The sequence below is a fragment of the Rhipicephalus sanguineus genome, chromosome 2 (assembly GCF_013339695.2).
Source record: "Rhipicephalus sanguineus isolate Rsan-2018 chromosome 2, BIME_Rsan_1.4, whole genome shotgun sequence".
In the NCBI taxonomy this organism is placed as follows: domain Eukaryota; kingdom Metazoa; phylum Arthropoda; class Arachnida; order Ixodida; family Ixodidae; genus Rhipicephalus; species Rhipicephalus sanguineus.
Window position 1 is genome coordinate 144,209,601 of NC_051177.1, and position 19,689 is coordinate 144,229,289.

The following is a 19,689-nucleotide window of genomic DNA, read 5'->3' on the forward strand; positions in this document are numbered from 1 at the left end:
CGAGAACTCCAGGTATGTGGTATCAAGTATACACCCTGCAGGTGATGGCCCATTTCCTTTGTTCATTGTTACGCTATCCACTTTAAGCGATATAGGTTAAACAGGAAATTTGTATGTGTTTAACACTTATATCTTGCATTGCAGTGTGCATAAGTAATATTATTAGGTTAGATGATCATGTGTCGCCACTTAGATCTGTATGTGGGTTAATGTACAGTGGTGGTAATGGGTTGAATGTTGTGCGAGTGAGGGGACCGAAGGCACTTCGCATGTGCTGGCTTCCGGTGACGCAGGATCTTTGAATTTTTTGAAGAGGGCAAGGTTTGTGTCTAGCTTGCAGTGTCATTACGCAAGTGCTAGGCAAAGGCAAGCTACGATGAATAATGATTAAAAGCTGGTACCGGAATTAGCCTTTGGTATGTATATGCTTTTAACTTTTAAATTAGAAGAATTTCTTAGTTTACCAAAGGCACCTTGGCCGTTTCCTAGCCGCTTACTTCTGGGCGCTCTCATGGTCACCTGCTTTACTTGGTTTATACCATAATTGGCATAGGAGGGTATCAGTGTATGACGAACCTGAATAACATGACACGCCTGTCGCGTACCTCATGAAACTCTTTCTCAGTCACGTGTGGCACATACCCGCAAATTACGGCCGTGGATTGTGGGTGTGTGCCACAGGTGATTGATTCACTGTTTATGTCAACCAAGGAAGGGCGAGAATAGACATTTCAAATCGTACGCGACATCTTTAAGGAACCCATGTCAAAGAAAATCCGGTACCAGCATTGGCGGCGATGTCGTTGAGCGATTCGAGTCGGAATCGAACCCAGGCTTCTTGCGTGGAAGTCAAGTATTCTACTGCAGAGCTGCGAAAGTGTTTGAAACTGCTTATAAAAAAGACCATATGCAGGCGTGAGGTCATGGCAATGACAATTGTGGTTGCAGTGTTGGTTATCAGCTTTCATAAAATGTATTATTATTATTATGGTTTAATGGCGCAAAGGCTCACAATGCTAGCCTTAAAGCAAAAATAAATAAATAAGGCAGCATAGGGAGCTACTCGCTGGCTGCTTCGCATTATATCAATTTTCATTGTGTGGGATCTGCCAGATTTTTTTAGTTAAAAGTTGCGGTAGTTGATTCGTTAACAATCACCATCAATCTTGCGAGTCCACATTACTTGCCATCATCAGCTAAGACAATCCTAGTTACGAGGTACGTTAAGTCTACGAGCTTTCAAATTGACTACCCATATTACAAACACGGGCTATTTTCTGGCGGGCCTTTGTTCTATGCGCGAGATGGAAGAAAGCAATAGCCTATACTGCCATTTATTTATCAAGAACATTGTCAGTTTCGAAATCGGGTCAGTTTGGTCTTGGCCAAGAGCCGTCACTTCGATGGGTGCCGCCATATTTTTTGGCACAAAGCTTTTGGAGCAGGTTTTGGGGCTATTGCTAAATTCAAGAAATACCTTGCCCAGCGATCACCGAAATGCTTTTTGTGTCTCGTGCATGCAGTGGCTTTGGCACTATTTTTTCAGGGCCCCTATCGAAAACCCTTGATTGTGTGGAATGCACCTTGGGTTGCACGTTAAGTGTGAAAATGATTGTTCTTTGCATTGCTGTTTTTGAGTGCATCTGTGACATGGCTGCCTCATGTTTATTCCAGGTATCTTGTTGGCATATGTCAAGAGGACAGCAGGAGGCAGGAACATATAAGTGACACAGAGGAGTCTATTCAAAGGTTTTGCCGGCTTGCTCGGACGGTGCCATTTCTAAAAAAAAATAGGGCTATGTGAGCCTGTAAATTCTTGTTCGGCTGACTTGAAGTAATGCCTTTCAAGGAACAGTAAGCTCAACTTGTTCTTCCACGAAGTATGTGTAATCCACAAATCTTCTATGTATTTATATTCAAATACAATACAACTTTCAACTCACTTTTCCTGTGTTTTCTTTTTCTGTAAAAACACTATCCTGTATATTTATACAACCTGAACCAAATATAAATTTGACTATGTGTAAAACATTTGAAGGTGTTGGAAAGAATATGAGAAAACTCATCATATGAGAGCCAGACTGTTTTAATAATATTATATTTGATTATTCTAGCCAATATTTTTTTTAGGGGGAGAGCTCTCAACAATATGAGTTCCTCTTTAGTTATACCACCTGACACAACTACAACACTAGTTCGCACAACGGCATAGAGGCCTACTGATACAAACGAATGCTGCATGAGCCAGAATAAAAAGTCACACAAAAGAGCGTCTGTTTCAGTCGCTGGTGTATGTGGTGCCGTCCCTCTCATCTATTTAGGTTGCATCACTTCATGGTACGTTGAATACCCATTAAAAGCTGCTGTTAGCACACAGAAACAATACAAATTCATTAGTTTCCATACAAGTGCACCATGGTTCACATGTTAGATCCTGCATGTGCCAGGTATGGTACCAACTCCGAATTTGCACGCTACATTTATCTAACAATTTACCCATAGTACGGCATCAACAAGATCAGTACAGCCGCGGCAACGTCTGTGAAGAGCGCACGAGCAGCCGGTTTTTTTCTCTACGGGGCGACATATTGAGGCAGTTTCGGGCTCTGACGTGGTCAGCCTGACTACAAGGCCGCACATGCTCTTGACACACCACGTCAGAGCCCGAAACTGCCTCAAGGTGTCGCCCCGCAGAGAAAAAACCGGCTGCTCGCATGCTCTATACAGACGTGGCTGCGGCTGTACATAACGGATTTAAACAATTTTGCTTGTGATACAGTATTGGCAATGTTTTGAAGTGTGACGGCTTCAATAGCAGTTTGATGTGATACGGCATCGCTAATGTTGATAAATAAGTACGGATTCAGAGCTATATGCTTGTGGTACAGTAACCGTAACGTTAAGAAACACTACGGCTTCAAAGGTACATCCTTGAGGTACGGCATCGGTAATGTTTTTAAGTACGGCTTCGGTAGTGTCTTGTGCCGTAACGGGGAACATGCTGGCATCAAGAGTTAACGTGTTGTTTTAATGTATGATTGCGGCAATTTTTTTAACAATGTATAGTTAGTGAAGGTGGTTCTTGGCAGGTGAACGTAAGCAAGTTCCTCTCAAGCAAGCTGAAGACGCTTTCAGTGAATGATCCCTTCCGTACCAAAAGCTCATGTGATGTCGGCGATTTTATTCGAAATAACCTGCAGATTTCTTATGCTTTCCCGATAGATGTGGAAGACTTGTTTTATTCTGTCCCTCATGATAAGCTACTGGCCTCGGTTCGAGAGTGCATAGAAGACAACGGCGACGTTTCGTTTATGAACAACGTGGGCGTCTCCGTTGAGAACTCTTTAGCGCTTTTGGATTTTATCTTAATGTCACTTTTATCACTTTTGACGAGAAGCCCTATCTGCAGCGACAAGGAATTTGTATAGGTTCCTGTGTCGCTCCAGTTCTGTGTGATATTTTTTAGCAGATATAGATAGGACTGACTTTGGACACTATTTTAAGTGGGGGGAAGGTTTTAAGGATTTTTAGATATGTTGACGATTTTTTAGTTCTTTCAGACAAACGGGCGCTCTCTTCACTCCCCAAGTATACTTTAGATGATCTCAAACAGGATGGTTTGACTTCACCAAGTGCGTTTGTAAATGTTACTAATGACACCAATCACGTTGAAGTTGAGCGTTCTTTCTCCGATTGTGTGCTCAATATTTTTGAAGAATATGGACGCGGACTAAAATTTACGACCGAGGGGCCCACGGAGAACTGTCTACAATTCTTAGACCTCAAGCTATTGTGGGACAATGACCACTTTTGCTGGTTTTACCATCCGCGTGTGAAAAAGGTACTGTTGCCGTATGATTCTGCTCACTCTAACATAGTTTAAAGAGGGGTTGCTTCACTTTGCTCAGAATTGGCGTTGACAAGGTCGTGCCCACACCACATGCGCAGATCAGCCGGTTGGTGGCGGCGGGCTTCCCTTCATCGGTCATAAACACGGTCGTCGAGTCACTTATGCAGAAAGTGAAACGTGGAACACAATGGGATAGAGCTGCTTGGGATTCATCGGGTTCCAAGCCTCAAGTGATGCCGTACCTTCATAAGCTATCCCACAACCTTAAGAAGGTCGCTGCAAGATACGGGGGTCCGCTTGTTTTTCCGGCACCTGAAAACTCGCCAAATCGTGCCCGCGCATTTGCAATGGCAAGAGACGCGGTTGCCAGAAAAAGCATGAGAATTTTTTCGTCAAGTGCTCCACGGGGGTCGTATACTCCATTCCATTATCCTGTGGAAAAGTGTACGTCGGTCAAGCCGAAAGATGCTTGAATGACCGGCTAAGGAAACATGCGCAAAAAGCTAAGAAAAAAGAGGATAAGTACGGGCATCTTGTGGCGCATGTTGCAGCATGTGGGTGTGAACCACGGTTTTCAAACATGCAGGTTCTCGGAAAAAGCGCGAAAACATCTGCACGTCTTTCGCTGGAAGCATACGTAATAGAAAAAAATAAGGATCGGTGTGTTAGCGAACCGTCAGTGGCTTTGTTTCAGAAGGAAATTTCTTTTCTTGAGGCTAGAATTTAAAGTGCTCCTAGCTGGCCTTTTCTGCTTTCTTTTTCTTTTTACTGTTTTCTTTGTTGTTTCGTTAGGGGTGGCTGGATCTTGCTTTTCTTTGCACATCATTGCACATGTGCATCGTTGTTGTCCATTGCTCTGCCCCGCCACGGTGGTCTAGTGGTTATGGCGCTCGACTGCTGACCCGAAGGTCGCTGGATCGAATCCCGGCCGCGGCGGCTGCATTTTCGATGGAGGCGAAAATGTTTGAGGCCCGTGTACTTAGATTTAGGTGCACGTTAAAGAACCCCAGGTGGTCGAAATTTCCGGAGCCCTCCACTACGGCGTCTCTCATAATCATATCGTGGTTTTGGGACGTTAAACACCAGATATTATTATTATTAGTTGTCCATTGCTCTTGCGCATCATAGTGTAGACATATAGGATGATCGGTCACGCACAATAAACAGTTGGTAGTGAGCGCTGTGTGTGGGGTGTGTTCCTGAGTGGATGCGTGTGTGAATGTGAGTGTGTTTCGAGTGAACGCCAAGTTGCGCCGAATATATTCAAAATACCAATGTCTGTTCTCACCGTTCCTGGGTAGATATAAACTGTCGTATACCCGTACACCGCGGCCCGTGGTAAACGAGTATGCGCCATACGTGCCTGGAGGAAAGAGTTTGACGACGTACGCGACAGGATTTTAACGTTATCCATGTGATGACCCCACAGTCATGTTCGTAATATCCTCTTACCATCCCATACAAATCTTAGTGTACACCAATTTAAGTCGATGATGAGAGCACCGAGACGTAGGCGGCTAGATAAATAGATAGGTAGATACGTATAGAAACGCTCAAAGTGGCAAAGGTTCTCCAAGAAGTGCTCCGCATTTAAAACGCCCATTTACGTACATTGATAGAGGCACGTTGAGGGATACCTAGTGGTGAAAATTATGCCAGAGTTGCCCACTACGGCGACCTTCATAATCATATCGTGCATTTCGCACGTAAAGGTTCTGCGCTGCTAGAGTGGCAAGTAAATGGGGAATGTCCGATACCTGAAAGATGACTGGCCGACAGGAGAACGTTGCCGGGCCATGACGCTGTGGCGTGATCGGCCTGGTATTCCTCCATGAATAGCACGTACAAGTAGCCTCGGTTAGATTCGATGATGGCTGTAAGGAACGTTACGCCAGCCGCAACGAACGGAATGACCCAGCAGCGGTCTTGCAAGTGGCTCGCTGCCTTGCCGACGGCTGGAGTCTCGTTCCCGGACGTTTCGGTAGTGGTGGTTCGCGGTGTGCGTGAGCCGGACATAATTTCTTCGAGACGAGCTACCCGTTTCGCAAAACTCGAGCGAAGCAGGGATGCGGAGCCACTGCACCAGAGGAGGTCTTAGAAATGCCACCTACCGGTTGTGCACCCTTTTAGGTGGACGTGCTACGTACTACCTCTTCAAAGTCATGGAAAGTTAGATCGTATCAGCTGGCCTGGAACTTTAGGAAATGCGGAGGATCTGTAGGAGCAGAATTTGGTGCATCACAGGTGAACAGCGGCTACGCGAGCCTTATAAAGTAGGGACGCATTGAGTTCATAACGTTTTCAGAGTGTGGTTGCTCCAGCTTGTATAAAACGGGCATGTGTCAGCGCACCTGTTGCAGCTGCCTCTCTTGACACGTGGCATCCTTTCCTTTTTCCAGGGCAGCAACAAATAGCGCAAGGCCACCCGTTATAGCATGGCTCAATAATTTTCCGTAGCAATGAATTCAGTTCTATTATAGGACAGCGCTGGCACGAAGCCGGATGTTTGCGGCTGTCATACTCATATGCAACCATTTCGCACTCCTCTTTAATGCACTAGTTTGCAGTACGGAACCGAGATCCTAGATTTTATTGTGGCTTTGTGAATACCGCATGAAGGCAAAAAAAGGAAGAAAAAACCAAGAAAGGTAAATTTATGCTGTTTAATTAAATAGACAATTTGGACATGCTTTATTTTATCCTAGGGGTCTATTCTCCAAGAGTCCACTAATAGTGTGTCTGTTTCAGCGGGCGCTGTGTGGTATTAAATTGTGTCCAACCAGCGCGCTGGTTGTATGTGGTTGCATGGCGCCAATATTTAACGCCGACTTGCGAGAGTTATCCAATCAGGGTGCGTCTAAATGGACAGTCCCCTAGAAAAACTCTCACAAAGCAACCTCCACTCTACCCAGATTGTGGCGCCGAATTTTGCTCATTAAATGACATGCTCTGGCAGTGCCCTGCATTACAGGATTTTAACCAAGACGAAGACTGGACGAAGGCCATCACAGAACCAAGACAAGACGTCCAGCTCCTGCCTGTCCAGAGGGCCCGTGAACGACTTAGAGGCATAGCCTCCCTGTTCCGACATGGGACTAGTCAACGGCTGGGTAGCGACTCACCTAGTAGGCCCCCCTGCCTAGCTTCTCAGAACACCATTAATGTTGCCTACTACTGCTGCTACTACTACTACTACTACCACTACTACTACTACTACTACTACTACTACTACTACTCCTACTACTACTAACCTCCATCTCTTTTAAAGCTGGACAGATTGTTGTGGTGGCAATATTTTTGAAAATTCGTGCGCTTTAAAGAAAATCTGGAAAAAAGTTAAGCAGGGTAGTTATTTTAGCATAGATTAAAAAATTCGATGTTCTGAACAAGCGCTACAATTTTTGCATTGAGGATCGATTTTTCTCTAGAGTTACTATCTAGAAAGTTCATTAAGCAATCATTGTTAATTGCTGAGCGTGGCGGATTGGACAGACAGACAGACAGACAGACAGACAGACAGACAGACAGACAGACAGACAGACAGACAGACAGACAGACAGACAGACAGACAGACAGACAGACAGACAGACAGACAGACAGACAGACAGACAGACAGACAACTCTATTTAGGTCCTGAGGAGTTAGGCAGGGGGCCTACTAGGTAGGTCCCTAGGAAGCCATTGGCTAGTCCCATGTCGGTACAGAGAGGCCGTGCCTCTCCGCTCGTTCACGGATCCTCATGGACAACCAGGAGCTGGACGTCTTGTCTGGGGCCTGGAAAAAATGACGTGCTCTGTATGGCTCAGAACAATAATGCGCTAATTGAAGACGCGTAGCACCTACGCTTAATTCTTAATACTTGGTGCTTCTTAGCTGAAACACCCTGTATGCATCCGTTATAACTCGTAACTTGAAGCAGAACCACCAATTTCTATTTTTTTAGAAGACGTTTCATGAATATTTGGAAAACCGGAAGGAAATGCTTGACCGGATATGCTTGGGAGAGAAACAATGACATCACTCGGTGCTCGTGCCATTAAAATACTCACCTTATGCAAACTAACGTGCTGTGGTGTGGAATGAGCGGGATGCCATGCAGGATACAGATGCACAGGAGGTGTTCAATACAGGGTTGCCAGACTTTGCTACTTTTTACGCCGGTGGCTGCAGAAGAAAACGTCTTGGCTACTTGGCTACCTTTAAGCTATTTTCTCCTTACCTCGTTCTGGACTAAATGTTTTGTGACATCGCAGCCGCTGAAATTCGAGTACGCGGTATCAAAACATGGCAGCCAAGGCGCGTTTCCAGCTCCCAAGATTGAAGTTGGCGCTTGCATTACACAAAAGAAAATACTTTTGGACACGCCGCTCTGGCTAGGGAGACAACTGCTCCATGGGGACTCATTTTATAGCCCACGTTTTGCTGAACATGACTTTAATGTGTAATTGTAAGTGAACAGGACATTCGAAGGCGCTCCGCATCCAGGACGCTGTGCACTTATCGACATTAGAAATCAGACATCTGGCGAACTGTCTGCGTTATTTCTAAGAATTAGATACGGACCACGACTTGGGAACATTAACTGCTCGGACTTCGTCATCATGCGAGAAGCGATTTCGAAAGGGACCACAATGTATGTGCCACAATGTAAGTCACAGTTGCTGGCACAATGTATGTGCCAGCAACTGTGACTTTGAGCGCACACATGCGCTCATTTTTTATTGTGACATGAGCGCACACATTTTTATTGTCGCCACAAGACTGGCATTTCTATTCCTTTTATGAAAAGTCACGGAAGGCGCGTGAAGAGAGTGTCATTCCTGCAACAGTGGAAGAACCTTCGTCATCATGCACGTAAGGATTACTTAAGTGAAGAATTTATGCTTCAATTTCAGTAATTTTAATTTTGAAGTTATTCTTGCGCTACTTATTTACATTTATACCAAAAGGTTCTTACATTTAATTGTTTAAATATAAACGTCGCCATTGTTTTCACACACGAGCGGCTACTTCTGACTACATTTACTGCGCTTGGCTCAAATAGGCTATATTTTGGATAGTTTTTCCAATTTCTTGGCTATTTTTTGCCTTTTCTACCTGGAAACCCTGGTTAAATAAGCTCATGGAAACCGTGGCAACCACGTAAAATTGTTCCATAGATCCAAGTAAAAAATAAATGGGCCGTTTAGAGTGCCATAGTCAGTCGAATATTAATGAGAACTGACAGACAATAATGCCATTGTCTCCTTTGAAATATTGTCTGTTAGTTCTCATTATTATTGTGTAAAAAACAAAGACGAACCTTTAAAACTCACCTTTTTTCCTTCAGTCAGTCAAAAGCACCACAACGATGCATCGAAGCCGATTTCAATGGATTTAGCTCTGAAGCGCTGCTTGGATATCGCAGCAACAATTCACAAGGACGGAGTTGATATACGTTGGAACGGATACTAGAACTGCACGTCGCCCATCATTTGTGACATATGATACACAAGGCATGACATGAAAACAAAGCTCACTGTTATGTGTAGGCATGCAGATCGAATGGCAGTTACCAACCACCTGTGCAACATTGAAAGAGTTTGTGTGAACTGCTTTTTTACAGCGAAAGCTATTATAAGATTACAACAAGGGTCGTTTTTGCGCCGTAGTTGTCCTCCGCCGCCGCCGGTGTCCGTAACTATTATCGCTCTAAATAAGAAAAAAAAACGAAATAAGATAAAATTCCAGGAAGGAATGAGGTTCGAACCTAGGTCCTCTGCGTGGGAGCCCAGTGTTCTACCTAAGAGCCATGCCGGTGCTTGAAACTGCTTGGCAAAAAGACTCTATACAGGCTTCATGTCGAAAAGGAACCACATTACCATATGTAATGTGGCGTAGTAGAAGAGTAAAATAACAACCAAGCGTCACACAATCCTAATTGTGCAACGAGTGGTTTGTTGAATGCTTCCAACCCATTACAAAGGGCTCTTCCATAATTCTTCATCGTCATCAGCCACAGCATCAGCAAAGTGCACATAATGCCTTACAGGTCTTTAGCAGGTACCGCGGTTCTCCACAGAATGACGAAAAATTGCAAAGTGACTGCTTCCCTACTTCCCAAAAGTTGTGATGATTTATAGCGTCGTGGGTTCCTGGCAAGTGCACTTCTATTGGTTGCCAAGGAAGTCCATAAGGCTCCCATGATCCATTTCCTCGGGGTCTGAATAAAGTTAATTCCCTCTCTTTCTCTTTCTCACGTTAGCGTATGTTATATAGCGTGGTGGGAGAGTGAAATAACGACCGGGCGTCACACAATGCGAATTACGTAACTAGTTGTCCTCTAAAGCTTCCAACCAATTACAAAAGGCTCAGTCATAGTTCTTCATCGCGTCATCAGCCGTCGCATCAAGAAACTGCACATTTGGTACCTCGCTTCTCCGCCGAGAGAGAGAAACAACATTTATTGAAAAAAATGTTGTTCATTGCGGGTGGGGCCCTTCTTCAAAGGCTCCACTGGCTATAGCGGCTCGGCGGGCCTGACTTAGGGTTGCCAATTGGCTTCCCAGAGTCCGTTCAGCGAGTCGCGCCTCCTACGACCACGTGTGTATTGGGTGCGTATGTCCTGTGTCAACTGTAGCCGGTCGCTCGGGACAGCGGTAGGTAATGTGTGTGAGTGTTGGAATATCTCCGCACCACGGGCATGCGTTGGGATATCGCTCTGGGTACATGACGTGAAGCCTATGCAGAATCGGAAAAGTATTGATCTGCAGGCGGCGCCAGTCCCGCGCTTGGTGTCTGTCGTGGTCCTTGTGAGGAGGTGCTCCGATGCGGCGATCTAATCTTTGTTTGTCGAGAATGCCACGCCGTGTCACCCCATCATCTGTGTCCTCTTCAGTGGCGGGTGGTCCTGGGGCTCGGCCGCTGAGTACTCGAGCTTGGCAATGAACTAGTTCATTGCCATCCTGGCTCGTATGGGCCGGACACCAGACTCTCCCGTGATCAAAGAGGAGTTCGCTTCCCAGTAGCTGGATGGGCCTTGTTGGTAATATGCCCTTGAGTTACATTCGACAAGCTGCCTGAGAGTCTGAGACCACGTAGGCAGAGATACCTTGTTGGTCTGCCATTTGAATGGCGAGAGCGATAGCAGTTGCTCGGCTGCCGTGGAGGATGAAGTAAGTATGGTCGCGGAGGTGGCAAGTTTGCCCCGGTCGACTACAGCGAGAGCGTAGGCGGGAGCTTGCCCTTGCTGCTTTGGGTAGGGACAAACGTCAGGGTGGTCCTTTAGTCGTTGCAGCTTCTGTACTCGAGCTTTGCGGCGTCCTTTATGGTGGTATGGATGCATATTGCGGGGGATGGGCTGCGTCACGATGCATTGTCTGAGATTTTGTGAGAGTAGGTCGGTGGCTTCTGAACAATATTGCGGTGAGATTGGAAATCCGAGTCTTTGTAAGAGAAATTTCCCCTGTGGTGTGCCGCAGAGCCTTTCTCGCTAGGAGATGAGTGTGGCAGCTGCCAACTCCTCGAAAGTATTGTGCACCCCCAGTGCTAGCAGGTGTTGTGTGCTTGTACTAGTAGGTAGTCCAAGGGCAGCTTTAGTCGCAAGTCGAATTAATATGTCGGCTTGCTCCTGCTCTGTTTTCCGGGTTACCTGGAAAGGGAGGGCGTAGGTAAGCCGGCTCAAAACCAGTGCTTGCACAATCCTCAGCGTGTCGTGTTCAGTCATGCTATATTTCCTCTGGAGATTCTTCTAATAAGTCCTGTCAGGCTTTTTATCGTATACCTCAGCTTATCCAGGGCTATCTTGACGCTCGTTGCATCTCGAATGTACATGCCGAGGACCCGAAGGGTGTTAACTCTTCTGAGTGGGGATCCTCCCAAGTAAAATGTTAGCTCTGGTGCTCGTCGAGACCGGGCCTTATATGGTCGTATATGAATGTATTCTTACTTTGCCGGTGCGCACCTCATCTCGGCTTTTTTTAGGTAGTCTTCTGCTATACTCAGGGCAGTTTGCAGAGTATCCTGGCGTTCCCCGTAGGAACCCTGTGTGGTCCAAAGGGTGATATCGTCTGCATACATTGCAAAGCCAAGGCGGGTTTCATGAGTCAGAATGACGAGTAATGTCGTGGTGGGTGCTTCCCAACTTCACAAAAATTGTGATTTGTTGCGTAGTGGGTGCGTTGCTAGTTTACTTGTATTAGTAGTCACAAGAGAGTTTATAACGGGCTCTGGAAATGCCGCTCTTCGAGCTTTCGCTGTGACTGTGCTGCGCTTTCCGCGCAGGCCTGGCGTTTTTTCCCCTCCCGATCATGTAGCCTCCGCGGAGCTGGGGCGACACGGCACATCAATGTCGCATTGCTTGTTTTCGGATGTCAAACCGTACAAGAGCGGTGCGGAATTCCGAGCTTTGAATGAGGGCAACGATAGAGTTCGAGAGCGTAGTCAGAAAAGCTATGTTTTTGTAGCTAATAGGCTGCTGCTCGGACTTTGAAGTACGTTTGGTATAGAGCGATATGTAGCTTGTTTATGCAACGCTTGGTAACACCGTTATCAGCGCTTAACAATTTAGAGCCATAACAAAGCAGGTACATGAACAAACCAATAGAACCTATTAAAGAATGAACGTAATTAAGAACTTAAAATGACTTTTTGAGGCGCTAGGTGTGCATTATTGACTAACCTTCCCTATTTTGCGCCATATATCTTTGCGCTCTTATCTAGTTAAGCGCTTTAGACAGTTCGTAATAAAAATTTTCAATTGTTTTGAATAAACGTCGCTAACATTTGCTGAAATAAACTACTTATTTAGGTACCTATTCAACCGGCTGATTTATTCATTCAATATGGCCAATTGCAACGGGTAAAAGCAGGATACCTAATGTACATCGGAACAACCACTGTAAAAAAATGTGAATGAAGTTGGTAAATAGAAAAGCAGTCGAGAAGTAAAAAGAAAGTGCAATGTATTAGGATAATAAATAAAACTGCAAAGGCGCAAAAAAAATCTGCGAATGCGATGACACACGTGCTCCACGGAGTTCATAAAGAAGTCCAGTGGAAGATAGAAGCTTAAATTGTTGAGAAATCGTCGAACAGGGAGTGTTATGGAGCAAACGTTTCGACAAGCAGACTAGTCTTATTGAGAGACACTATTTTGCGGCATTTAACGCACATGTAAACGCCAACAAGATCAACAAACAGTTTTGGTGGACTTCGTGAGACCAGCCGAACGAAAGCGAGTTCGCTTGTCGAAACGTCGGCAACAACGACATTCCCTGTTAAAACGGTTGCTCATCACTCCACAGGGTCGAGAATCATTGAGTTACGAGGCAGGGAATTGCAGTCCGCTCTTGTTTCAGCGAAGAAGGAATACTTCAACGAGTACGTACGCGCAAAAACAGGGTTTCAGTATTACCTTGTGAATATGGTTATGCACAGGATATGTACTGCATGTCTCCTGATTTCATCCCATTTCATTTAATTTTATTGTTTTCAACACATTACACGTCAAGAAAAGGTGCGGCTAAAGGCAGATTAGACTGTCTGAGAATGGCCCTACAACGCATGCACTGTTCAGCCCTTGTGTGAACTTGCATTAAGAAATTATACAGTACAAAGCGGATGCATTGGTCAAGCCCTATATGACCCATATGATCCTGTATGACCTATAGGTCATGCCTCTATGACCTACAGCTCTCATCCCGAGGGGATCTGGCCGTACCTGACAGGGCCGCTCACCAGGTAACATAACGAATTTTAGTTAGACATTGGAAGTTGTTGCGAGCCCAATAAAGAGCATTCTGCCACAAGAATTTTTCTAATCGGTCCGTTAGAAGCCGAGAAAAACAATAATTTGTAGCGGCGCGAAACCATGATGCGAGAAGGCGAGCTGCAAACCATTGCCGCTCGCCCCGTGTAGTCTTCGCAAGGCAAATTCCTTTCCTGCCCTCTACGGCACTCGAGCGGGAGGATCACACAAGGGCCCGCTCACGCTAGCGGCAAGCCTGCCGCAACGGCGCGGTGCCGCAGAACGTCCGCCGTCGCCGCACGCGCGAGAGCTGTCCTACTTGCACGGCAAGCTTCGCCGGCGAGCCTCCGAAAAACATGGCCGCACAGCTAAAAGCGGTTGTCGTCCACCTCGAATCTATCAAGTGGCCGCCGTGCGCTCTGTAGCGTGTAAGCTCCGAACTGATGCTTCCATTTGCTTTGGATTCATGTCCTTAAGCTTCGACAGCGAAGTATTCGTACCTATTCGGCCCCGTTTTGGATAGCCATACTCAAATAATCGATGCTGTAGGCTTAGCGAGTCGAGAAGGGCGCTTCCGAATGCTCGGAGGACATAGATTACGCGTTTGTTAGTTGTTCCTAATCCTCCATAGCTGGCGCCACTTGACATGGCGCCAGCTTGGGGACACTTTATTTGGTTTTACGCGACGCTTTCTTTAATGCCGTGCAGACTAAAACGCTTTATTGACTGCTGGAAGCCATGCCTGGCAACGACACGGACGACATCCGCACTTTTAGCGTGAAAAACGCGGAATAAAAAGCAAGCAGCTCGAAGCGTCCCGCGACAGACGCACACGACGCGGAGAGCCGAAAGCAGACGACGCGGCGCGCCGTAGTCATGGTAACCGCTCCTCCGTCACCGATTGGGCCAACGGAAAGCGGCACAAAAATGGGTCTCGGTCCTCGGACCTATTCTTCGAACGGCAAAGAACGGCTGACGTGTGCGAACGAAATCGCTTGCGCACGGCAGCCTGAGAACGTCAAACGGCAAACGGCGAGCTGCCGTGCCGCTAGCGTGAGCGGGCCCTAACGCATACTCATGAACACGTCATGCGCCCACAATGTCACGAGCGCATGACGTGCCCGAACCAGCCCGAGCCCCCGAGACGCGAGCGGTGTTGTGGCGGCGTTCTTTGCGCTTCGTCTCTGCAAGTTGTGCCGAATGCGCCCTCGCAGATCACTTGGCTTTCAACCTAATACTGAACACGAAAGCTGCGACATTTTTACGGACGCGATACTAGCGGTGTGCTGCATGAACATCTAGTTAGACGTGGGAGGATAAATGAGCCTAATGAGTGCTGGAACGCGGCGGAAAATTAGTTTCGTTGCTAAGGGGTTCCGTCTGCACGATGCGCAAAGCACGAGAACACGAACGCGTGCGAAACGGAGTTAGATTAGTCTCGAATCTCGCTGCGATTCGCAGTAAATATTAAAAAAGACAACGCACACATTCCGTTTTTGTGTTTTATTATTACTCTCAAGTTTTATTTATCTATTCAAGTAACAAATTACACAAACTACACGTCGTGTCAAATATTTATCGCAGTGTCACGTGCTACTGTTAGCGACGTCAGTGCACAGTCGTCTATGTAGAGGATCGACGTCACAGCACTACCATCTACGTAGGGTCATTCCCTCATGTACATCATCTCCTCATTCTCGGGGCGTGCGGCCGCGAGAAGGGCAAGCAACGTTCAGCTTGAAATTTGACCCATTTCTGCGGTGTGTAGCGTTGCAACTTTTGGCAGACGTGATCGTGAACGCCCAGTGCATGCATTTCGCTCGTCACCTCAAAACTGTCAAACCTGGTGAGGGGCCCTTTAAGGCGAAAGCGTTAGATGCCTCATCAAAAACGAAAATTGACCGTCGGCGTCCAGCGGCGTCGGGGACGAGGGATGCAAAAATTACCACGTGATGTTGACACCTTATGACGTCATCATGACGCCACTGTGGCGTCACGTCGCATATGACGTCATCGCATGAGATCGTACCGTGGTCAAATGTGGACCGACCACGGAGGGAGTGTAAAACAAGGTGCGGTGCAGAAAGCTTTCGGAAGGTGACGGGGCAGCATCAATACGTCAGCAATAATGCATTTTTGGAGAAGGGGGATGAGGGAGCTCTTTTCAGGGAGGGAGGGGACAAAGTAGCAGTCGTGACTCACAGAGGTCACCAAGCCAGTAGCCAGGTGTAGGTAATTTCAGCAGGAAAGTCTGAGCACGTTATCATTGCCGATGACTCGAATTTAGTTCGATGCGCAGAGGCAATCAAGGAGATGGTGAAAGCGTTAAAGAGTTTCGATAGGGACGTTTCCAGGACAAACACTGGGGCCAGTGATGAGGCAAGGGAGAGAAAAACTCACAGCTGAAGCCCACGGACGCAACCTCGTGGTAATTGCGGGAGGGCTAAATGACGTCGTAAACAAAGAATCGTCAGTTCTAGCGACGGCCTTGGCAAAAGGCGTCGATAACATACGCGCCGTGTCCCGCCAAGTACAAATTGTAGTATGCACGGTTCCAGAGGTACCAGTGCGCGACGGCAACCTGCAAAGAGCGGTTGTCGACGCAAACAAATAAATTTATATGGCCAATGAGTCGAGAGAAAGGCTTCGAGGTAGTGGAAATAAACAGGGAGGTGCACAGGTGCACTGGGTGGTTTTCAAAGAGACAGAATTCACTTCGATGAGAGGCTTGGTTATGAGGTGTGCTGGCGACTGGCAGGACGCGCAGTAGCTTTTTTTATGGGGGGGGGGGGAGGCCACACGGGCCCTTCGGAGTCCGGGGTAGCTATAGTAATTACGAAAGCAACCAGGGCGACTCTGACAGGTAGTACTGCGAAAAACCAGAAAAAGGTGAAAGAAAAAGGGAGAAGGCGCGTGTTTAAATAAGTTACAAAAACATGCAGGGAGGCAGAAAAATGAGTCAATATGGGGTGCTATGCAGGATGGCCCGAGCTTCTCGGGAACAGGAGTTTGCTCTGAGTTCGCACTACGGCGGTCATGAAAGGAAGACAGTGCGAAGCGAGCGATAGCAGCGTTGATGAAAAAGTCACAGTTTCGCCGCAACGGCGAAGTAATGAAAGCGATAGCAATAAATTGGAATGTAATGCGAAGAACAGAAAGCAGCTCGAAATTGCCAGCGCATCGCTCGAGCCCGAAGGACGCACGAAAAGAACGCACACAGGACGAGCGCGAACTAATGCGTCACAGCTCGACACTTGAAGCCGCCTGCTCAAACATAAAGCAGGACGCACGAAACGAACGAACAGGTACACACAGGACGAACGCGAACTAATTGTCACAGTTGTTACTTATTTCTGTTTGGACAGCGCGCTCCTTTCGCAAACGCGGCCGCTGTAGCGAGCGAAGTGACCTTCGTACCCGCCGCTCCACCCCACCGGCCGCCCCTTCTTTCCTCGAGATAAGCGCACGAAGGCGACCACGCCCTGTAGGGCGAAGGGCAAGGGCGTTCGCAGGAGCGGGGCGACGATCTTTAAAGCGCGCCACGGGCGCACATCGCGCCATCTATGTGGTGACTAAGAAAGCATTTTGAATTAAATGGTGTATATAAATAGCTTGCCGTTAGCAGGCTGGTAGACGGCACTGTCCGTAGCCTAACCGTCTAACGCCGAGGGCTGCGAAGCGAGAGGTCGCCCGTTCGATTCCGCGCGTCGGAGCGTTTTTTCTGAATTATTTTTTTTGTGGCTTTTATATATATATATATATATATATATATATATATATATATATATATATATATATACACACGGTGCATGATGGCGGCGACGGGGACGGCATAAATCAACCGAGACTGTCCGTATAATAGCTATCGCAATAAAACGGCTACAAAAACGAGCACGGTGCCACAGATGCATGCGTGGCATTTGCGGCGGTTTTCGAAGGAACACCGCGTGTGCACGCGTCAGCGCCGCCACTCAGTCAACATTTCAACAGTGCAGCGATGTCAGCGTGATTGTCGCGCTATCTTTTTGCCCACTGAACATCGCGCCTCCCACAGGCGTGTTGGTGGGCGTTTGTTCTCTTTCAGGCAAGTTCTTTCGTTCCACCGGCAGCATGGAAATTTCCACTCTCGAAGGCAACAAGGGCGCACACGCAGCACTCTCGTGCGGCTCGCTTCGCTTGTCTCGAACATCACAGACAAATAAATGGACAGGTTACTACTACTTACATTACACATTCGAAGATTTTCTTGTGGTAACGAATCGGTAGAAACAATGTCTCCACAAACAAGTAAATAGTAAGGTTTCTCGCCGCAAACGCCACCAGGGGCGCTTGCTTCATGGCTGTGATAAAGCCACGGCTGTGAGTGGTACGTCGTGAGCGCGGTGAAGTTGAATGCGAGACATCGTAGCCACGTGATGATATAACCTTTAGTCCTTCGTGCGCGTGTGCATAATCTGTGCAATTAAGCTCATAGATGAATCGTGCCGCTCGCTGGCGTTGCGGCCTGAGCACTGCTCCTCGGCAAGAGCAAACGCGGTGGGTGGACGCGATCTTCGCCGCGGGCGTCTGTCAATCAAACTGATTGACGCGCGAACTCGGGCACAAGCTCGTTGATTATGAAAAGGCCGCACTTCAACTCGTGACTGTCATAGTGCCGGTGTGTCTGTCAAGCGTTTCATGCGGTGGACGCTAAGCAGCCACTTCTTTGCATTTAAAATACTTTAGACAGCTTGCACGACTTGTGCAAAGCTGGAGCCATCGGAGGAGCTTGTGATCACCTAGCTTCTTCCAGCTTTTTACGTACCTTGTCTACCAGTCTGATCGGTCTGCTTCGGAGTGAACAACACGTCAGTTCGGCCTCAATATTGATGGTGTTAATTACCTAGGTCTTAATTAATAGGATATTGAATGGTTCTGTCTTAATTTGAAGTGGTTAAATTAACTCGACATTAATTACTCAGGTCTAATTAGCAAGTATTTATTTACCGCGGAGCTAATTAGCATCCGTCTAATTATCACGATCTAAATTAACGTGGCCTTAGTGAGTAGGCTATTTATTAAATTCGTTTTATTTGGCGCACCACGAATTAGCGTCGTGCCAATTAGCGTGATCTCAATTAGCTCTGTCCTAGCTTTACACGGCTTCATTAGCATGATCCTAGTAAGATGTTGCTTAATTGTCTCGGTCTTAGCATGACTTGGCTTAATTAGCTTGGTCATAGGACGTCCTGGCTTAATTAGCCAGGTATACCGACCAGCCAATTAACTAATCAGCCGGGCGCACGTGCTTGGGGCGCGAGCAGACGATTAGTAAGAGGACGAAGAGGGCGCGCGCCGGCCGAGCAGCGTGCTAGAATCTACGGGCCGTCCATGATGATTTCACACGTGGCCTTGGTGGATAGCTCCGGCCGCGGCGTTGTAAGGCGCTCGGTTGGAGCTAATCTCAGCGGCCGCGGTGCTGATTATTCTAAAGGATACATTAAACTCCTGAAAAGGAATTTAAACAGCCCGTACCTCTAAAAAAGATAGTTGATCCCTGCATCATAGGAATCGGAATAACACGAAAGTAAAGCGTGCCCTTACAGAAGTAACTGAATGTTTACTATACATTGATGTGAGAGAGTTTGCACAATGTATGTTGATGTCTGGCAGCTATAGCACCCTTTAACTTGGATGCACCCACTTTGATGATTGGTGGTACATCTCCATCCCGACGATTAACGTCCATGTTAAATGATTAAACAAGCCTTTGTGGTAACAGTAGTAGTTAACGGTGAAAGCGTAATCAGAGAACGAGGTGTGATAGCCAGAAGAGCGTCGCTTATTGGACGCAGAGCTTGGTCGCCATCCCGCGGCATGTTAAAATCTGATTGAACACCCACGGCCGGACTAGAGGGAGACGCAAAGCGCGTCGTGCCGCCCCGGTAGCCCGGCAGGAATTTTTCTCGGGGCGAGCGCGTGAGCGGGAAACGCGGTGTTGAGGCAGGCGCGCGTCGCAGAGCTATTTTAAAGACGATAGTCTTTCTTGGGGAACTTAAACGCAGAAATTTTGGTCTGTCTTTTAAGAGAATTTTATTTCAGATCTATCTTACATAACTTATTGTGTACACAA

The 19,689-nt window shown here is 47.0% G+C and overlaps 1 protein-coding gene across 1 annotated transcript in view; it reads right to left on the bottom strand.

Annotated features, from left to right (window-relative positions):
- LOC119381320 (monocarboxylate transporter 5) overlaps nucleotides 1-19,689 on the bottom strand; it is a 98,568-nt gene that overhangs the window by 59,021 nt on the left and 19,858 nt on the right. Inside the window, exon 3 of the mRNA XM_037649209.2 lies at nucleotides 5,608-5,883. Coding sequence (XP_037505137.2) covers nucleotides 5,608-5,883 — 276 coding nt within the window. The remainder of the gene's footprint in view (nucleotides 1-5,607; nucleotides 5,884-19,689) is intronic.